This window comes from Sminthopsis crassicaudata, chromosome 1 (assembly GCF_048593235.1).
Source record: "Sminthopsis crassicaudata isolate SCR6 chromosome 1, ASM4859323v1, whole genome shotgun sequence".
NCBI lineage: Eukaryota > Metazoa > Chordata > Mammalia > Dasyuromorphia > Dasyuridae > Sminthopsis > Sminthopsis crassicaudata.
This window is the reverse complement of record NC_133617.1, coordinates 472,960,303-472,977,810: the sequence shown is the minus strand read 5'-3', so window position 1 is coordinate 472,977,810 and position 17,508 is coordinate 472,960,303. Positions and strand designations below refer to the sequence as shown.

The 17,508-nt window shown below is 39.3% G+C and overlaps 1 protein-coding gene across 4 annotated transcripts in view; it reads left to right on the top strand.

Annotated features, from left to right (window-relative positions):
- TECPR1 (tectonin beta-propeller repeat containing 1) overlaps window positions 1-17,508 on the top strand; it is a 66,821-nt gene that overhangs the window by 44,852 nt on the left and 4,461 nt on the right. For all 4 annotated transcript variants that reach the window (XM_074281074.1, XM_074281075.1, XM_074281076.1 and 1 more), the window contains 7 exons: window positions 141-220; window positions 3,010-3,066; window positions 4,231-4,405; window positions 5,511-5,646; window positions 9,171-9,263; window positions 14,121-14,227; window positions 14,568-14,687. In XM_074281074.1, coding sequence (XP_074137175.1) covers window positions 141-220; window positions 3,010-3,066; window positions 4,231-4,405; window positions 5,511-5,646; window positions 9,171-9,263; window positions 14,121-14,227; window positions 14,568-14,687 — 768 coding nt within the window. The remainder of the gene's footprint in view (window positions 1-140; window positions 221-3,009; window positions 3,067-4,230; window positions 4,406-5,510; window positions 5,647-9,170; window positions 9,264-14,120; window positions 14,228-14,567; window positions 14,688-17,508) is intronic.

Genomic DNA, 17,508 nt, shown 5'->3' with positions numbered 1-17,508 from the left:
CATTTCTTATGGTATATATCCTAGTATATCATAAATCATAATTTATTCAGCTATTCTTTAATTGGTGGTCACTCTGTAGAGGAACGACTTGAGGAAAGGAGGAGAAAGAACTCCTAACAACATTCTTTCTCTCACTCTAGGTTTCTGACTGGTATATTGATTTCAACATTTCTGGTGGTACTGATCGAGAAGGATGGCAGTATGCAAGTGACTTTCCATCGTGAGCATTCTCCATTTCTAGATGTGTATAATGAAGTGTTATTGAAAGGGACCTTGAGAAGTTAATGGGTCCTGCCTTCTGTCCTGAAGCAACTAATTGACTAAATCTTTTCCTTATTAAAGATCTCTTGGGGAATCAGGGAGAAGGGGCTGCAGAAACAGACATTTGCCCATCCTAGTATATTTTCCCCAAATTTTCATAAATTTCCACTTTAAGTGTGGCCAAAATTTTTCCAGATTCAATTTAAGTCCATTTCTCTTTGTTGATGCTATTGTGAACATAAAACAATCCAAACTGATCAACACTTTTACTAGCTAGGATTCTATTTTGTATATATTATCTCATTTGAGGTTTCTCATAAAAAATCTTTCATGTAGTATTGGATATTTCAGTAATTAAGTCAACATTTCTTTCTCCTCCTCCCTTCTTCTAAGATCTAGTCATTCTACCATGTCATCATGGGAGTTGTGATTTCCTGTTATTTAAAGGCCTCAGCTGGTCAGTGTGTCTAGTATTGTAAGGATCATCCTTAAATGGCATATATTAGTGGTATGTGTGTTAACCTTTTAAGGCTTAAAAAAAAACAAACGACCAACTCTGGAGCAAACAGTTGCTTAAAACAGCAGTTGTGAACAGTTACAGTTTAATAAGCCAAAAAGTGGGAGCAAGAATTGTACTGGTGTGATCCATTGGTGGATTTAGATTGCTTTAGCAGCAAACTGGGAGAAGCCCTACAGCTGCAATTGTTCAGAGTAAGGTGGGGGGAAAAAAGGGTCAATCTAGCCTCTATTTGTACAGAAACATTCAAGAGTTCTTCCAAGCTTAATCAGTTTATTCTCTTTGATATGTGGTAGTATCTACCTGGAGATCCTCACAGGTATGGCTTGGTAGAGAGCTGAGTGAAATTGAAATGAAAAACAGAAATGGGTGTTAAATAGAAAGGCCTATTTGAAAAGAGCTGCTTTTAAGACTTGATCACAGTTCTGAAGGTACTTCCTAATAGAAGAGGTTTTCCATGAGGATCATTGTTGTCATTTCTGCCATGCCTAGTGAATAAGTCAGTATACATCTTCAACAAAGAAAAATAGGCTAGGAATAGGGCCTGTTATTTTCAATGGTACAGGGAATGGCCAAAAATGCCCACCCTGAATGCAGGTCAGCATCCTTACTTGCTGAGATTAAATAACTCCTAGGGTAACCCAGACAGCCTGTGTCAGGTTTGGGATCTGAACTCAAGCCCACCTGGTTTTGATGTCAGCTCTACTGACGATATCAAAATACTTATTTGTACAAAAATAACATGGGTTTTTCTTTGTAATGATTCCTCTGACCCACTCTCCATAAGACCTATTCTTTGAAGCATTTTTCCCTAATTCGGATGACTCATTTCAAATCTCTTACTTTTCACTTAACCTTTCCTCCTTTATAACCAAGACAGCTAATAAGGTGTCAATATTGTGAAATCAAATTAAATCAATGAGTATTTTTAAGAATTTTCTATCTGCAAAGTACTTGTATTAAGTACTGGGCATATAAGTACAAAGAATGAGATGAGCCCAGATTACAAAGAGCTAATATGCCTCTGGGAAAACCTCCCCATACATAAATACAATTATTTGTATTTGTTTGTGTAAATACAATACACAAATACAAATTATTCTATTTGGGGAGGGAGGGTATTAGCTTTTGGGGAATAGGAAGAATCCAGATGATGCTTGAGCAGATGTATCTTAAAGGAACAGAAGGACTTGATGAGATGGAGGGGGTTGAGTAGGAGAATCATTCTTAGTGTGGGAGATGACCAAGGGTTCAAAGACAGGGGATGGAATTGTGAGGATAGGGAACACAAAACATGTCCCTTTGCTTGGATTGCAGAGTGCAGGGGCTGGAAAGATAGACTAGGGACAAATTGGTATAGGACTTAAAGCTAAACAGAGTTATATATTGGGCTCAGAACCTTGGTCCCTGTTAATATTGTGTATATGCCTACTAAGCTAAATGTCCCAGACTGTTAGATCCCCTCTTGGAATTCCCCCCCCCCCCCCTTAAGAAGCTAATTTTCTTTTGAAAAATGTCTAATTCCCTCAGGATTCCTGCATCTGTAGATAGGTCATAAAGCAAAGAATAACTTGTGTGAAAAAAAGAAAAATAGCTCATCCATTGGAGCAACGGTTTTCAAGTTCTTTGGGAACTATATTCAATTCATCTAGTATTTATTAAGTGCCTACTGTATGCCAATAACTGTGTTAGACTCTGGGCATACAAAGATAAAATTAAGATGGCTTCCTCCCTTAAGAAGAAACCTTAATAACCTTCTTTAATTCAAGGTTCTAAGGCTGGATGTAAAGATTGCAGAAAGCTTCTTAGGAAGAAAGAAAGAGAATCACTGCTCTAATTAACCTTGTTTTCCGCAAATGAAGCTATACACCTGAACATTCAGGTGAACATTCCCCCCATTAGGGGGAAAATGCTTCAAACATTGTTTATGCTTATGGAAATATTTATATTCTTATAGCATTTATTGGGTATTTTTTTTCTACCTTCATGTATAGACTGGAAGCATCTTAAAGGCAAGGGACTGTGTCTTCTATTTCAGGGTTTTCTGTAGGATTTAGAACAGAGCTGTGCACATAATAGACACTCAGTAAGTGCTTATTAATTACCAATTGACCAAGGGAGAGGGAAAGAATATGCACTTGCAAGAGCAGGTTCTCACAAGCACTATGTTGTTTGGGAGGAGAATAGATTTTGAAGCTAGACTGTATTAAAAATTCTCCTTTTATCCACAGGTCTTATCATGGATACAAAACTATGAAGGATTTTGTCAGACGAAGACGATGGGCAAGGTAATGGTGGGAAGCCAAAAGAGGAGGGCTTAGCATCAACCGCTCCAAGAGAATTCTTTAGGGAATTATACCTTTTGGAAGAAACCTGTTGACCAGGAGAAAGCAAATCAGAGGCGGAAATAGACTCAAAGTAAATGTCAAACCAGGAAATGCCCTCAGGTCCCCAGTGCTCCCTTGTTTTCTCAAGTGTTTATTTTCAAGAACAAATAGGAGAAATGTCACTATCTGGCTGTGTTCTTTATGGGCACAGTGGGGCTGGGGCTCCCAGAGCCATAGAGAACTAAAAGAAAACCTCAGAGTAAATATCCCAGTATTAGCACCTACTGTGTGCTAGGTGGAGTCAGCTAGGTGGCTCAGAGAATAGAGTGCCAGGCCAGGAGTCAGAAAGGCTTGAGTTCAAATATGTTCTGAGGCATTTTCTGTGTGATCCTGGGTAAGTCACTTAACCCTGCTTGCCTCAGTTTCCTCATCTATAAAATGAACAGCAGAAGGGAATGGTAAACCACTGTAGTATCCTTGCTAAGAAAATCATATGTGTGCTATGGTCCACAGTCAAATATTACTGGACAACAATAACAAGGTGCAAGGCATTGGGGATACAGCTCCTGCTGCTGCTTTCCATCTTCATTGATCCCCTTTATGTGATATTAATTGGAACCCAATAAAAGTGGGAGAAATCCAGTTTGCCCAACTTGCTTAGGCATGGCCTATGGCTGAATGATCTCATCTTCCCTGGTAATAAGCTTGCAGATTCTGGCCAAAATTGTTCAGCAATAAAAAGCCAAGCCTATATTAGTTGTATTGAACCCTCCATTGTAAGTCACAGTTTTTAGGATAGAGATTGGAGCTTTGATTTCACTGATATAGTGAAGAACCCTTTCCACCAATACTGATCAATGCCTTCTCTGTATCTGGTAATCTTCGAGAGTTGCCTAATGTCCTGAGAGGTTGTGACTTTCCCAGGGTGACATAGCTAATGTGGGTCAAAGGCAGAACTTGCCCCAGGTCTCTCTGAGCCAGTTTTGTCTACTATGCCATGCTGCCTCTCATGGATGTTATGTTGGGGTTAAAAAATGAAATAAACTTTTCACAGGTCCATGTATTTGCAGGATAGGGGATCTGGCCTTTAGGGTTTGGATGTTTGTTTTTTCCTCTGATGCCCAGGAAATGTAAGCTGGTGACCAGTGGGCCCTGGTTGGAAGTCGCCCCCATTTCCCTCGGGGATGTCTCCATCATTCCTGGCTGTGAGGAAGGCAGCAAAGATTCCATTGCACTTTGGGCCATCAGCGACAAGGGAGACGTTCTCTGTAGACTGGGCGTGTCAGAGCTCAATCCGGCTGTAAGAGACTTTCCCTCCCTTTGTTGTATTTCTGTGTGAACTTTCTCAGTGTGGGGCCTGCTTCTGGGGAATTCCAGTTTGGGAGCATCTCTTTCGCATTCGCCATAAGAACTGTTGAATCAAGTAGATGGCAGAAAATGATAGGGGCAGCTAGACAGCAGCATTGGCCCTGAAGTCAGGAGGACCTGAATTCAAATTCAATCTCAAACACTTAACACTTCCTAGTTATGTGACCTTGGCTAAGTCACTTAACCCCAATTGCCCCACAAATATGTCTCTCTTCTTCTAAAGAAAATGATGATAGCTCTCTCTCCTAGGCTTTGACTGTATGTATAGCTATAAAATGTCATAGCTGAATAGTACCTTGCATATCACCTAAAGCAGCCCTCATTTTACCAGTTCTGAGGTTATGGAAGCACAATGGAGGGGTTAGTACAATTGATGTGAGCCAAGGGGACACGGCTGCTTAGAAGGGCTGGGACTAGAATGCAGACCCCCAGACCCCTAGCACCCACAATACTAATATGGCTGGAATCCATCAGTAGGTAAGTAAGGGAATTTTGTAATGGTACTCAGTTCCACTTTTTAAAAATGATTAAAATAGAAGAAACTTCAGCAGTACAGCAGAAAAACTGACAGAACCTGCAGTAAAATATAGGTGCTCACATGCAAGTTCTATCTGTAGCCTTGTGCTAGAAAAAAGGGGATATCAATCTTAGATACTTGACTATAGATTTCTCCCTGGAAGGAGGAGGGTCCCTTCTAAACCACTCAGAAACATTTTCCAAGAAAGAAAAAAGACTTAGTTCAGTAATGTTCCTAGGGTCATGTGTGACAGGTCTTGTACTTCACAGTTGGGTAAGCCCTGTAATTTTCCAAATGACAAGAGGAATAGCAGTGACTAGTTTAATCCCTGGAAATTCTGCCTTTGTGGACTAGCATTGTGTAAGTTTTCCTGACCTCCTTGGGCGGAGCTGTCCCACTGTGGCTGGGTATTTTTGCCACTACCACAACTACCACCTGCATGCCTTAATGATCCCTAGTCCCTGTGAGTTAGACTCCCTTGAGTCTCAACCTTTTCAACAACGTACTTTCTCTTACCCAGGGCTCATCATGGCTGCACGTGGGCACAGATCAGCCTTTTATTTCAGTCTCTGTCGGGGCTTTTTACCAGGTCTGGGCCGTGGCTAGAGACGGCTCAGCATTCTACAGGGGGTCCGTGTCCCCCAAGCAGCCTGCCGGTAAGTCTAGCTAATGCCCTGAGCACTCTCCTCTTGTTTTTTCCTCCTCACCACATGGTAGGCGTGCTACCATTACACAGACATTGTGAAAGGCTCAGAAAACCTCTTGGAAGTGATTCTGTTTCAACCTAAGGAAATCCTTTTGCTCACTACCTAATTTTAAAGAGGTTTCATCTGAAAAATTGCTTCCAAACTTAGCACACTTTTAGTGGTTATATCCTGATACTGTCTGATTCAGTATCTTGCTTTGACTGCCCCCAAAGAAAGCAGTCATAGACCACCCCAGATGGCTGTTAGCCCAGTCCCTGGTTCGCAGTGCTGTATTTCATTTGAGGTTTTTTGTAAGGTAAAGAGGGAGCAGTTTTGAGCATAGTGACTCGTCATAGAGCGATTGTTCATTCAGTAAATGTTTTACCAAGAGTCACCATGAATGAGGCAGTGTGTGGTAGGACACCAAAGGAGGGTCCGAGGGTGAAAAGGAGGCAACGCCTCCCCTCAAGTAGCAAAACAGCACTTCTCCATAACTACATATACCTCACAGCACAATGTGCTTCATGTGTGAGAGAGAGCCAAAGCTGTGCATGATCTCAGAGGAAAGACTTCTAGCTGGGGGTGTCCCGGAGACTTTTCCTGGGGCAAGAAGGGGCTTTTAAGCTGGGCTTTCAAAGCCGTGTGGCAGGAGGCCTTGTTGGTGGGCATGGGCATTTTGGGGATAGGCAGCAAGAGAGAAAAGGCACAAATGCAGCCTGGGGTGAGGGGTTTTCAGAGAATGCAAATTGTTCAGTTTGGCTGGAGTGTTGGGGATATAAGGGCCTGTTGTGGGTTGGGCTTGAGTCAGGCCAGTTCCCTGGAACTTATATTTTATATTGGAATGAAACAAGGTTTCATTTAACAAGGTTACGCACTGATGACACCCAGAGACTAAGCTGGTCGGAGCTCCCCTGGGTGAGCTGCTCATCATGCTCTAGCAGCCAAGCGTCAGAGCTTCCTCTCAGCTGTTTTTGTACTGAGGTGACCAGAAGGCGCTGTCAGTGGCCTGAGCCTTTAATCCCCTGAGCCCTTCAAGTCTTGACAATATTTTCAATACCTTTTAAAGAAAAACTAGCTTACCTTGCATTACGGTGGGGGCAGGGGAGAGGTGGAGATCACCACAGGGTCATACTGGGACTGGACATGTCATTGGGAGCCAAAGTATGGTGGATCTTGGCCCAGCCCTCTACAGTCGGGCTGTCTTGCTAGTTTGGGAGGCAAATTGGGAGGCAATTGAAAGACACTTAAAGGATTTAAAGAGAAAAATGGTATGATCCACTATCTGTTAAAAAGACTTTATTCCGCATAAGTATGTGTAGAATAGAATGCTAGTGGAGAGATTGGAGGTGTGTTGGTAATCTGTTGCGGTCTTCCAGAGGTAATGAGGGCCTCAACTGAAGTAGTGACAGAAAGTGGATAGTATTGTAAAGAGAAAATCTAAAAGGCATTAGTGACTCATTGGATATCCAGGAAGTAGGAAGAAGTAACAATAATCTTCCTCTGAGGATTCAAGGATAAGAGAGGGTACCATCTGGGAGATAAGATCCTTAAAAGCCATCATCACACTGACATTCAGTTAGTAGTCAGTCAGGCATTAAGTTTTATTAATCACCTGCTATGTGCAAGGTTTTTATAAGGCCCTAATTGTATAAAGATAAAAATTGAAAATTTCTGACTTATATTCTACTAGACAGATGTGCCATGTTTGTAGATAAACAAAAGTAGGATATATACAGAATAAATACACAGGAGCTGGAGACAGCATTATTCTCTCCAACTGGAGGAATCATGACAGACTTGTGAACTGGTTCTTGAAGGAAACTTGAGAATCCAAGAGGAAGAGATAAGGAGGAAGAACAGCAGTTAGGGATCCTGAGGGCAAAGGCACAAAGGGGAGAGATGTAGGCTGGAGCATGGGGTGTTCTGTGGGCAATCATTTCTAATTTTATTGGAGAGATGAACTGGCACCAAATTATGAAGAACTTTCAACGTCAAACATAAAAGCAATGGGGAGCTGCCCAAAGCTTCTTGAGCTGAGGAATACTGGGGTCAGACCTGGACTTTAGGAATGGCAGCCATGTGGAGGATGAGAAAGGAGTGGCTGAAAGAAGGAGACCAAAGAAGTGATGAGGGCCTTTGGTGACTGCAGTGCAGTTGAGGCTGAGGGATGTTGTGAGAGCGAACCTGATGAAGTCTGGAGACTGCTTGGACATTGAGAGGTGATGAAGGAAAATTCTGGTTGTAACTGTGAGGCTTCTTTATTCTGTAAACTTCTTTCTCCTTAGAATTATTTCCCTTGTCCTGTGCTAACAAATTCCAGCTTTCTTGTTTACCCACCGTCACTCAGCACTCTCCTACCTCTCCTTGTAGTCTTAGTCCCATCTGTCTCAGCCATCAGTGCTTCTCGTTATCCTGCTCTTGCAACGATCTCCCTGAAGCCCTGAGCCATTAGATTTTTGTTCTCAGACTTTTCCCTCTCCCAGAGATTCTTGAAGAGTGACTGCTTATGTTTTTGTGTCCCCTGCACCTAGCCCAGTGCCTGGTCTACAAGAGGAGCTTAGTAAAAGCTTGTTGAATGATCCTCGGCTACTTCCAGGCTTCCCATCCAATCATAACAATAAAGCACTGTCTTGCTCTCTGCTTGGCCCTTCCTTATGGCGTACTTACACGTGTACATCCTGTATCTTCCCAGTTAGACTCTAAGGTCCTTGAGAGTAGGGACTCTATCATTGCTTGTTTTTATCTTATCATTCAGCATGCTCCGTTATTTTGTAGGTTCCCAATAAATGCTGACTGAATCAAATTGATATCACTAATAGAAATAGGGAAGTAAGGAAGAAGAACAGATTAGAGAAAGATGATGTCTTCAGTATTTGAAACATTGAAGTGCAAGTAATGCAGGTCTAGAGTTAAGGAAAGAATATATAACTGGAGCTGGAGATTTGGGTGTCCTACAAAGCTGAAATCATGGATGAGTGAATGGAATTACTGAGAAAGAACACAAGAGGATTAAGGGAAGACCTATATACCGGCCTTTATTAGGGAAGAGGAAAAAGACCTAATGAAGGAGACTGGAGACAGAAATAATCAGAGAAATAAGGGAAGAACTAGAAAAAACCAGTATTAGATAGAAGCCAGTACAAGCCATCATGAGCTAGGAGAATAAGTCTAAGACAAAGAAGGAGGGACTCCCTGGGACCTGAGAGAGCAGTTTAAATAGATTTCTGTCTAGGGACAGAAATCGACTCGGAAGAAAAGCCCAGATCCTGGAATTAATACCTAATTTGTACCCCACCCCCCCTTTCTGTTTTTTTCTGAGGTCAAAGACAAGAAGACAGCTTTAAGGCATGCTGCACTCTGACAAGGCTACCTTCTTAGTAATTAGTAATTATTAGGAATATTATATGGAGATGAAAATGGGGTAGAAGAGCCATGTATCTGTTCTGTTGTGTTATTTCTCAACTGCAGTTTATAATACAAGTTTCTGGTTTTAGGTGATTGTTGGTACCACATCCCTTCTCCTCCAAAACAGAAGTTAAAACAGGTGTCAGTGGGACAGACATCAGTGTATGCATTAGATGAAAATGGTAAGTTGTTTTTGATTCACTTTAATTGTTACATTTCACCAAAATGTGACAGGCATTTGAGAAGACAATCTTTTGTGAAAAAGATGCAGACTTTGAATTAGGAGGCTGAAATACTAGATTTGCTTTGCCCATACAAGTCGATGACTTGAGTAAGTAAATCACTCAAGTGCTATTATTCCCATTTAACAGGTAAGGAAATCGAGGCCTTAATTTTCTAAATGGGAATACTACCATCTGCCTCATCTATCTTATAGAATCAGATCAGAAATTAGATGCAAAAGTGCTTTGAAAAAGTTTAAAATGTTCTTCAAATGTGTGCTATTATTATCTGCAAAATTGTTGGAAAAATAATTAAAATTTTTTTTAAACAAATGATTTAAAATTTTAAAAAATCATCTCCCCAATTACATGTTAAAACACATCTCCACATATTTACTTATTTGTAAAGCTTTTCATTTTCAAAAATATGCATGGTTTTCAATATTCATCCTTGCAAAACCTTGTTTTTCACATTTTATTCTCCCCTTCTTCCTCCCACCCCTTCCCTTAGATGGCAAATGATCAGATATGTTTGTTAAAGTTGTGTAGTTCTTCTATACATATTTACACAATTATCAGCTATACAGGAAAAATCAGATCAAAAAGGAAAACAAAAAGAAACATAAAGCAAGCAAATATGTTGTTTTTTTGTCACTAAAAAACTGAAAATACTATGTTGTGATTCATACTCAGTCCCCACAGTCCTCTCTCTGAGCGCAGATGACTGTTTCCATCATCAATCTATTAGAACTGGTCTGAATCATCTCCCTGTTGAAAAGAACCACATCTATCAGAGTTGATCATTGTATAATCTTGTTATTGCTGTATACTGTGTTCTCTTGTTTCTACTTACATATTTAAAAAATAAAGTTTTGACTATCGAGTTCTATCCCTCCTTCTTCTCTCCCTGATACAGCAAGCAAACCAATATATAGGTTATACATATTCAATCATATAAAACATTTCCATATTAATCATTTTATACAAGAAGATTTAAGCAAAATAAAAGAAAGAAAAAGAGAGAAATAGTATGCTTCAGTCGTATCCAAGATAATATCAGTTCTTTGGACATGGATAACCCCCTTAAACATGAATCCTTTAAGACTGTCTTGGATTATTGTATTACTGAGAATACCTAAATCATTTACAATTAATTCATCATATGATAATGCTGTTACTGTGTATGATCTGGTTTTGTTCACTTTACTTTGCATCAACTCAAGTAAGTCTTTTCATGCTTTCCTGAAATTAAACTGCTTGTCATAGTATAATATTCCATCAAAATCATATATGATAGCTTGTTTAGCCATTGGTGAGCATTTCCTTAATTTCTAATTCTTAGCATGAAAAGAGCTTCTATAAATATTGGAAAAAACAATTTTTTCTATATTAAAATTTTTTTTTTAAGTTTTCAACATTTGCTTTTATAAGATTTGGTTTCCAATTTTTTTTCTCCCTCTATCCCCTTTCACAAGTCATGTTGTGAAAGGAGAATCAGAAAAGAATCAAAACAAATAAGAAAGACCACAAGAAAGAAAAACCCCAAAAAAGTATGCTTTAATCTGCTTTCATTCTCTATAGTTCTTTCTCCGGATGTGGATAACATTTTCCATCATGACTCTTTTTGGAATTGTCTTAGATCATTGTATTGCTGAGAAGACAAAAAATAATTCTTTAGTGGCTTTTCAGAAATTGTGATTCTGAAACTTTTATTAGACTCTAACTAGCAAGCTTTTTCTAATAGGCAGTCATAATTACATTATAATTCCTGTGTTGCTGAATTTGTGTTGCTTAGTTACTCTTCAGATTTTGTGAGTGTTCCACAGCACTTTTCTTCAGAGATCACAAAGGGATCAGGTTACTGATTAAAATGTGGTCCTAAAAGAAAATTTTTAAAAAGACTTATTTATTGGCAAGATATCACTAAATGACAAATATTAGTATGCTCTCTTCTGTACAGTGGTAGATCTTCAAGATCAACGTAAATGAGGAAAAAATACATTTTATTGAAATCTTTTGTCTTTTTATCATAGTCATTTTCCATTCCACCTTCAACAACCATCCCTTGTACAAAGAAAAACAGTTAAGAGACTTATCTTTGACAATGTAAACAATACAAATTGTCCCAAAAGTTTTAAGGCAGCTTTAAACTTTATAAGCTAAAATAGTACTAAGGCTTTTGGAACACCCTGTGTTCTGTTCTAATAGTTCCCCACTTCTTTGTTTTGGGAAAAAGATATGTTTGTTATCTCTTCCCTGAGATTGTCTTCCCCTCCCCCATTATTCAAAGTTTAGCTTACTCTTAGTGATCTTTTCATTTTCATTGTTGTAGTCATTGTGTATATTATTCCTCTTTGTGGTTCTTACTTCCTGTAGTATAGTACAATGGAAAAGAGAAATTTTTTGAGCTTGGGAATTATGAGCAATAGGAAATACATATTTCTGAATGTGCTGTCCATTCTTTTAAGTCCAGCATCAGTAAGAGACTGCTGGTCTGGGGTGTAGTAATCCCCTGGCTTACTTGGACAGGGGAAGAAAGTAGGAATAGTCAAATTTCCCATGCCAGTTAGTAGTGGAACTACTACTAGTAGTAGGGCCCCTAAATAGCTCTTGCACTTTCAGCTTGTTTAAATAGGGAGACATAGTTTTTTTTTTGTTTTTTGTTTTTTTTTAATGTTTTTAACTTTAAGTAATCAGTGGACATCTGCTTTGTTTCTAATTCTTTTGCACCACAAAAAATGCTGTTGAGTATTTTTATGCATATTGAACCTTTTCCTTTCTTTGACTTTTTTGAGTTAAATACTTGAAATTGGGGTTGTTGGGTTAAAAGTATATGTTAGGTTCTTACTGAGTGCTGTTGAGATAATGAGATATTAGGTTCTTACTAAGTGCTAAATCAGTACTTGACAGTTCTCTACTTTACTGGGAGTTTTACTTGTGAATTTCTGGGGAAGAGCTTGCATGCTTAGGAGGAGCAAGTTCATTGGTTGAAGTAATTTTTCCCAGAAGCCCTTGCATTATCCCACGCCCATTCTCTGGGAGGATAAAAGAGGGCAGCACTCCAGAGATAGGGAGTCTCTGCTCTAGACCAGACTTGACGGGCTCTCTGCAGGAAGGGAAGTAACTTCTCTGGACAAGAGTTAAAGGCAACTGTCTGGAGACAACGGCTCTCTACAGGAAAAAGAATCTGTCCGAGAGATTTGAGTTGACACAGCAGATCTCCTCCCAGAGAGCGATCGGCAGCTTCTGGAGACAACAGCACGTTACAAGTATAGACAATTTTAGACTTTTCCTGCATAAATTAGAAATCATTTGGATCACTGTAGAATTCACCAATAATGTGACTATCTTCCCACAGCCCAAAAAAAATGGACTGTTAGCATATTTTTTTCATCTTTGCCAATTTGCACGGAGTAAAATGTGACACCCCCCCCCAGTGTTGTTTCATTTGCATTTTTTATTAGTTTTTTGGAACATGTGGTCATTTGTAATTTGTGAATAATATGGTAGAGAACTGTTCATATTCCTTGTACTTTATTAAGGAATGACTTTTGGTATGTGAGTGTCAATTCCCTATACATTTTGTATGCTATATTTTGGAGTCAGATCTTTACTCATTTTACTTCTATTTGCCTTAAGTATTTTTTTTCCCTGAGGCAATTGGGATTAAGTGACTTACCCAGGGTCACACAGCTAGGAAGTGTGTGAAGCCAGATTTTAACTCAGGTCCTCCTGATTTTAGGGCTGGTGCTCTATCCACTGCTCCTTGCCTTGAGTATTCTTGCAGAAGACTTTTATCTTAAGCTTATGCAGTTAAAATTATCTTTACTTTTTGTATCTTATTATATACCTTATTTAATTAAGAATTTCCCCCTAAAACCATGCCCAAAAGGCCATAAAACTAAACATTGGCAAAACATTGGCCAAATTACCAAGGGTTGCAAAGCAATAAACCTAATTTGGAAGAATAAAAGGTCTAGAATCTCAAGGGAAATAAAGCAGAATTGTGCTAAATAACAGTGGAAAGAAGGAGCAAGAGGAGCCCGATTTAGATTTCATGATGGTTTAACTTGCAATCAGGGTTAGTTGGGTTTCTGGGTAGGAGAGTTGAAAGCAAAAGTTTTCCCTCTAGTCTATCATCTCTGTATGAACTGAGATTATGATGTTTTTGCTTTATTGTATGTACTAGAATAATGGATCCAGAATTAATTCTAGTTCAGCCTGTCAAAAGGAGGACTAACTTCTGCCGCTAGCCCAGTGAAATACTTGCTGGCACAGTGTATGGTAGACTAGAATTTAATAGATATGAATCTCAGTTGGGCATCTGTTTTTAGAAGTTGTTTGACCTTCAACAGATCACTTAATTTCTTTGTGCCTTTGTTTCTTTACCTGTAAGATAAAGGTAATCACACTCGGTCAAGTGAATTGGCACATGCCTGGCATCCCTGATACTGGGAAGAGGTGAAAGCTGATAGATCACTTGAGCTCTGAGCTTCAGAGGGCCATCCAGCTGCCCAGTTTGGACAAACAGCAGGTTAAAACTTTTGTGCTGATGAAGGCCCACAATTGGCTCTTGTGCTTTCAGCTGGGGGATTATGGGTCCCCCCAAAAGGAAGCCTAATGTTTTATTTTTATAAATCTCTTTTGATTGTCAGTTATAGCCTGTTGGCTTCCAGCATAAAGCTGGAAGAAGGGATTTCTTAGTCATATGTGGCCTCAGTGGGTCTGGATTTGGCTTCTGATTGTTCAGGTGATAAAGGGCAGAGCCATTTATAAATAGCTCATTCTTTATACTAACTGCTTACTTATTCTCTCTAGGTAACTTGTGGTTCCGACAAGGAATCACCCCCAGCTACCCACAAGGATCCAGCTGGGACCACGTCTCTAACAACGTCCGCAAAGTTTCTGTCGGCCCACTGGACCAGGTTGGCAAATGTTTTCCCTGATGTAAGGTCATTAAAAGCCTTTCAAATAGGTATTTCTCCTGGTGTGTGTGTTAGAGAAAGGTAAAAGCTGAACCCAGAGAATTTGAATCTCTTTTGCATGCTTGTGACCTCTACTCCTTTATCTCAGCAGCCAGGATAGGCCCTCTGAACTGTCATAATTTCCTTTATTTCTAGTTAATCTATGTCTCTTTCTTCTGTCTTTTTTTATTCTGCATAAAACACTCCTCAGGATATTCCACTCTTGCCTAGGATTTTCCAATAGAGGTACTGACTTAGTGAAATAGAACTTCCTGGGATTTCATTCACTCTTCCATTTCAGGTCTGGGTCATTGCCAATAAAGTTCAAGGAAGCCACAGCCTGAGCTGCGGGACTGTGTGTCACAGAACAGGAGTGCAGCCCCGGGAGCCAAAAGGGCAAGGATGGGATTATGGCATTGGGGTGAGTGTGAAAGCCCTCTTTTGGGGTTAAGATTGGGGAGAGGGTAAAGCAGTGTCCCTGCAGAGGATGGGGCCCAGCCTGTCCAGTATTGTTGTCAGACATAGTACATTTGTGTACCTTGCTGTAGAATTCTACCATGTGGAATTAGTGTGTTTGGCTTTTCCAGCATTTCGAGGGCAAAGCTTTGTTTATGATAACACATTTTCCCTTAGCACTGGCAGAGATAAAAAAAACTGAGTTACCCTCTAAAATGTTTACTTACCACACTTACTCTGGTGAAGAAGGGAGGAGGACATTCTGGTTACCAGGTGCCACCTTCCCAGCTAAAACCTTGGCAAAACAGAGAGAGGTGGGAGGGGGCAAAAGGGATACCTCTGAAGACACCTCTTAGAAATTGGAACTTGGGAACCACCTGTCTGGGACCCTTCCCAGTCTCTCTCCTAAGACACTTGGGTGGCAACTTTACCCTATGACCACAAAGACCCATGTTCACACCTGTTCCCCTCAGTCTTAAAATCTGATGAGTTTGAAGTCATGTGTGGCCTGGCCAGGCATAGTAATCCGTACTATTTAATAATTTGCTTTCTGTACCTGGTATGGAGTAGGAAGAAGTGAAGAGTGAAGAGTTCTTCACTTCTTTTCAAGAGAATCTGAAATTATTTTGTAGTCGTCCTCATTGTAACTTTGCCTCTGGACAAACCATCTCACTTCCACATGTCTCTGTTTAAACCTTAATCTGGGCTCAGAAATCCCTGTTATTTCATGAGAACTGAGTTAGTTAGCCTAAAGAAAAAAACATTAATAACAAAGTTTTATTGATGATTATTATCTTCTATTTCTATAGAGATTCTCAAAGCAGAAATAGATTTAAATTAAAATAGAAGAAATTTGGGCCAAAAAATCCTAGTACTATAGGAATAAAGTCAGTAAGAAGACCAGGAATTAGAGATTCATCATTCCCAGAAGTTTATATCTTACCTGAAGGCAATGAGCTGGGCCAGGGTGACTTCTGAGTACCCTCTAGTTTTAGCATTCTTAAATGCTAGGAGAATATGTGGAATGGCTTTTGTGTGTGTGTGAATATTTATTACAAAAATTTTTAATTCTCCTTTTTTTAATTGGGGAAAAGATGTTATATCAATAATATTGCCCAAGAAAAATTGGGACACTAATACATTGTTAGTGGAGTTGTGAAATGATCCAGCCATTCTGTAGGGCAATGTAGAATTATACCCAAAGAGCTATCAATCTGGGCATACCTTTTGATCCAGATGTGTCTCTATGGGTCTGTATTCCATAAAGGAAGGAACCTATATGTGCAGTAATGTTTGTAGCAGCTCTTTTTGTGGTGGCAAAGAATTAGAAAGTGAGCAGATTTCCATCAATTGGGTAATGACTGAATAAATTATGGTATATGAAAGTAGTGGAATATTATTGTTCTATAAAAAACGAAAAAAAGTGATTTTCTAAAGGCCTAGAAAGATTTATATGAACTGATGCTGAGCAAAGCAGATAGAACCAGGAATACATTATACACAGTAACAGCAAAATTGTGCAGTTATCAATTATGAAAAGACTTGGTTCTTCTCAGTGAATCAGTAATCTAAGGTACTTCCAATAACTGTGGATGTAAAGTGCCATCTGCGTCCAGAGAGAGAACTGGAGAATCAATGTAAATAGTATTGCCCAAGAAAAGAAGTCTTTGAGGCATTTAAAAAAATGAACAAAAGAAAATAGAAAGAAGTTCAGAGGAAATAAGGACAAACTTGGGCAGCTTTTTTTTTCCCCCCACTCTTTTTTTTTTTTTTTTTTTAATTAATTTTATAATTATAACTTTTTTTTTTTTGACAGTACATAGGTTTTTTTTTTTTTTTTACATTATCCCTTGTACTCCCCTTTGTTCCGAATTTTTCCCCTCCTTCCCTCCACCCCCTCCCCTAGATGGCAGGCATTCCCATACATATTAAATATTTTATAGTATATCCTAGGTACAATATATATGTGCAGAACCGAATTTTGTTGTTGTTGTTGTTGTTGTTGTTGTTGTTGTTGTTGCAAAGGAAGAATTGGATTCGGAAGGTAAAAATAATCTGGGAAGAAAAACAAAAAAAATGCTCACAGTTTACACTCATTTCCCAGTGTTCCTTTTCTGGATGTAACTGATTCTGTCCATCATTCAATTGGAATTGGATTAGCTCTTCTCTATGTTGAAGATATCCACTTCCATCAGAATACATCCTCATATAGTATCATTGTTGAAGTGTATAATGATCTCCTAGTTCTGCTCATTTCACTCAGCATCAGTTGATGTAAGTCTCTCCAAGCCTCTCTGTATTCCTCCTGTTGGTCATTTCTTATAGAACAATAATATTCCATAACATTCATATACCATAATCTACCCAACCATTCTCCAATTGATGGACATCCATTCATTTTCCAGTTTCTATCCACTACAAAAAGGGCTGCCACAAACATTTTGGCACATACAGGTCCCTTTCCCCTCTTTAGTATTTCTTTGGGATATAAGCCCAGTAGTAGCACTGCTGGGTCAAAGGGTATACACAGTTTGATAACTTTTTGGGCATAATTCCAGATTGCTCTCCAGAATGGTTGGATTCTTTCACAACTCCACCAACAATGCATCAGTGTCCCAGTTTTCCCACAGCCCCTCCAACATTCATCATTATTTGTTCCTGTCATCTTAGCCAATCTGACAGGTGTGTAGTGGTATCTCAGAGTTGCAAATTTGGACAGCTTTGAAAACAACATAAAGAATTTAATTATACTTTTAAAAAAATCAGGCTGTACATAATTAATAGAG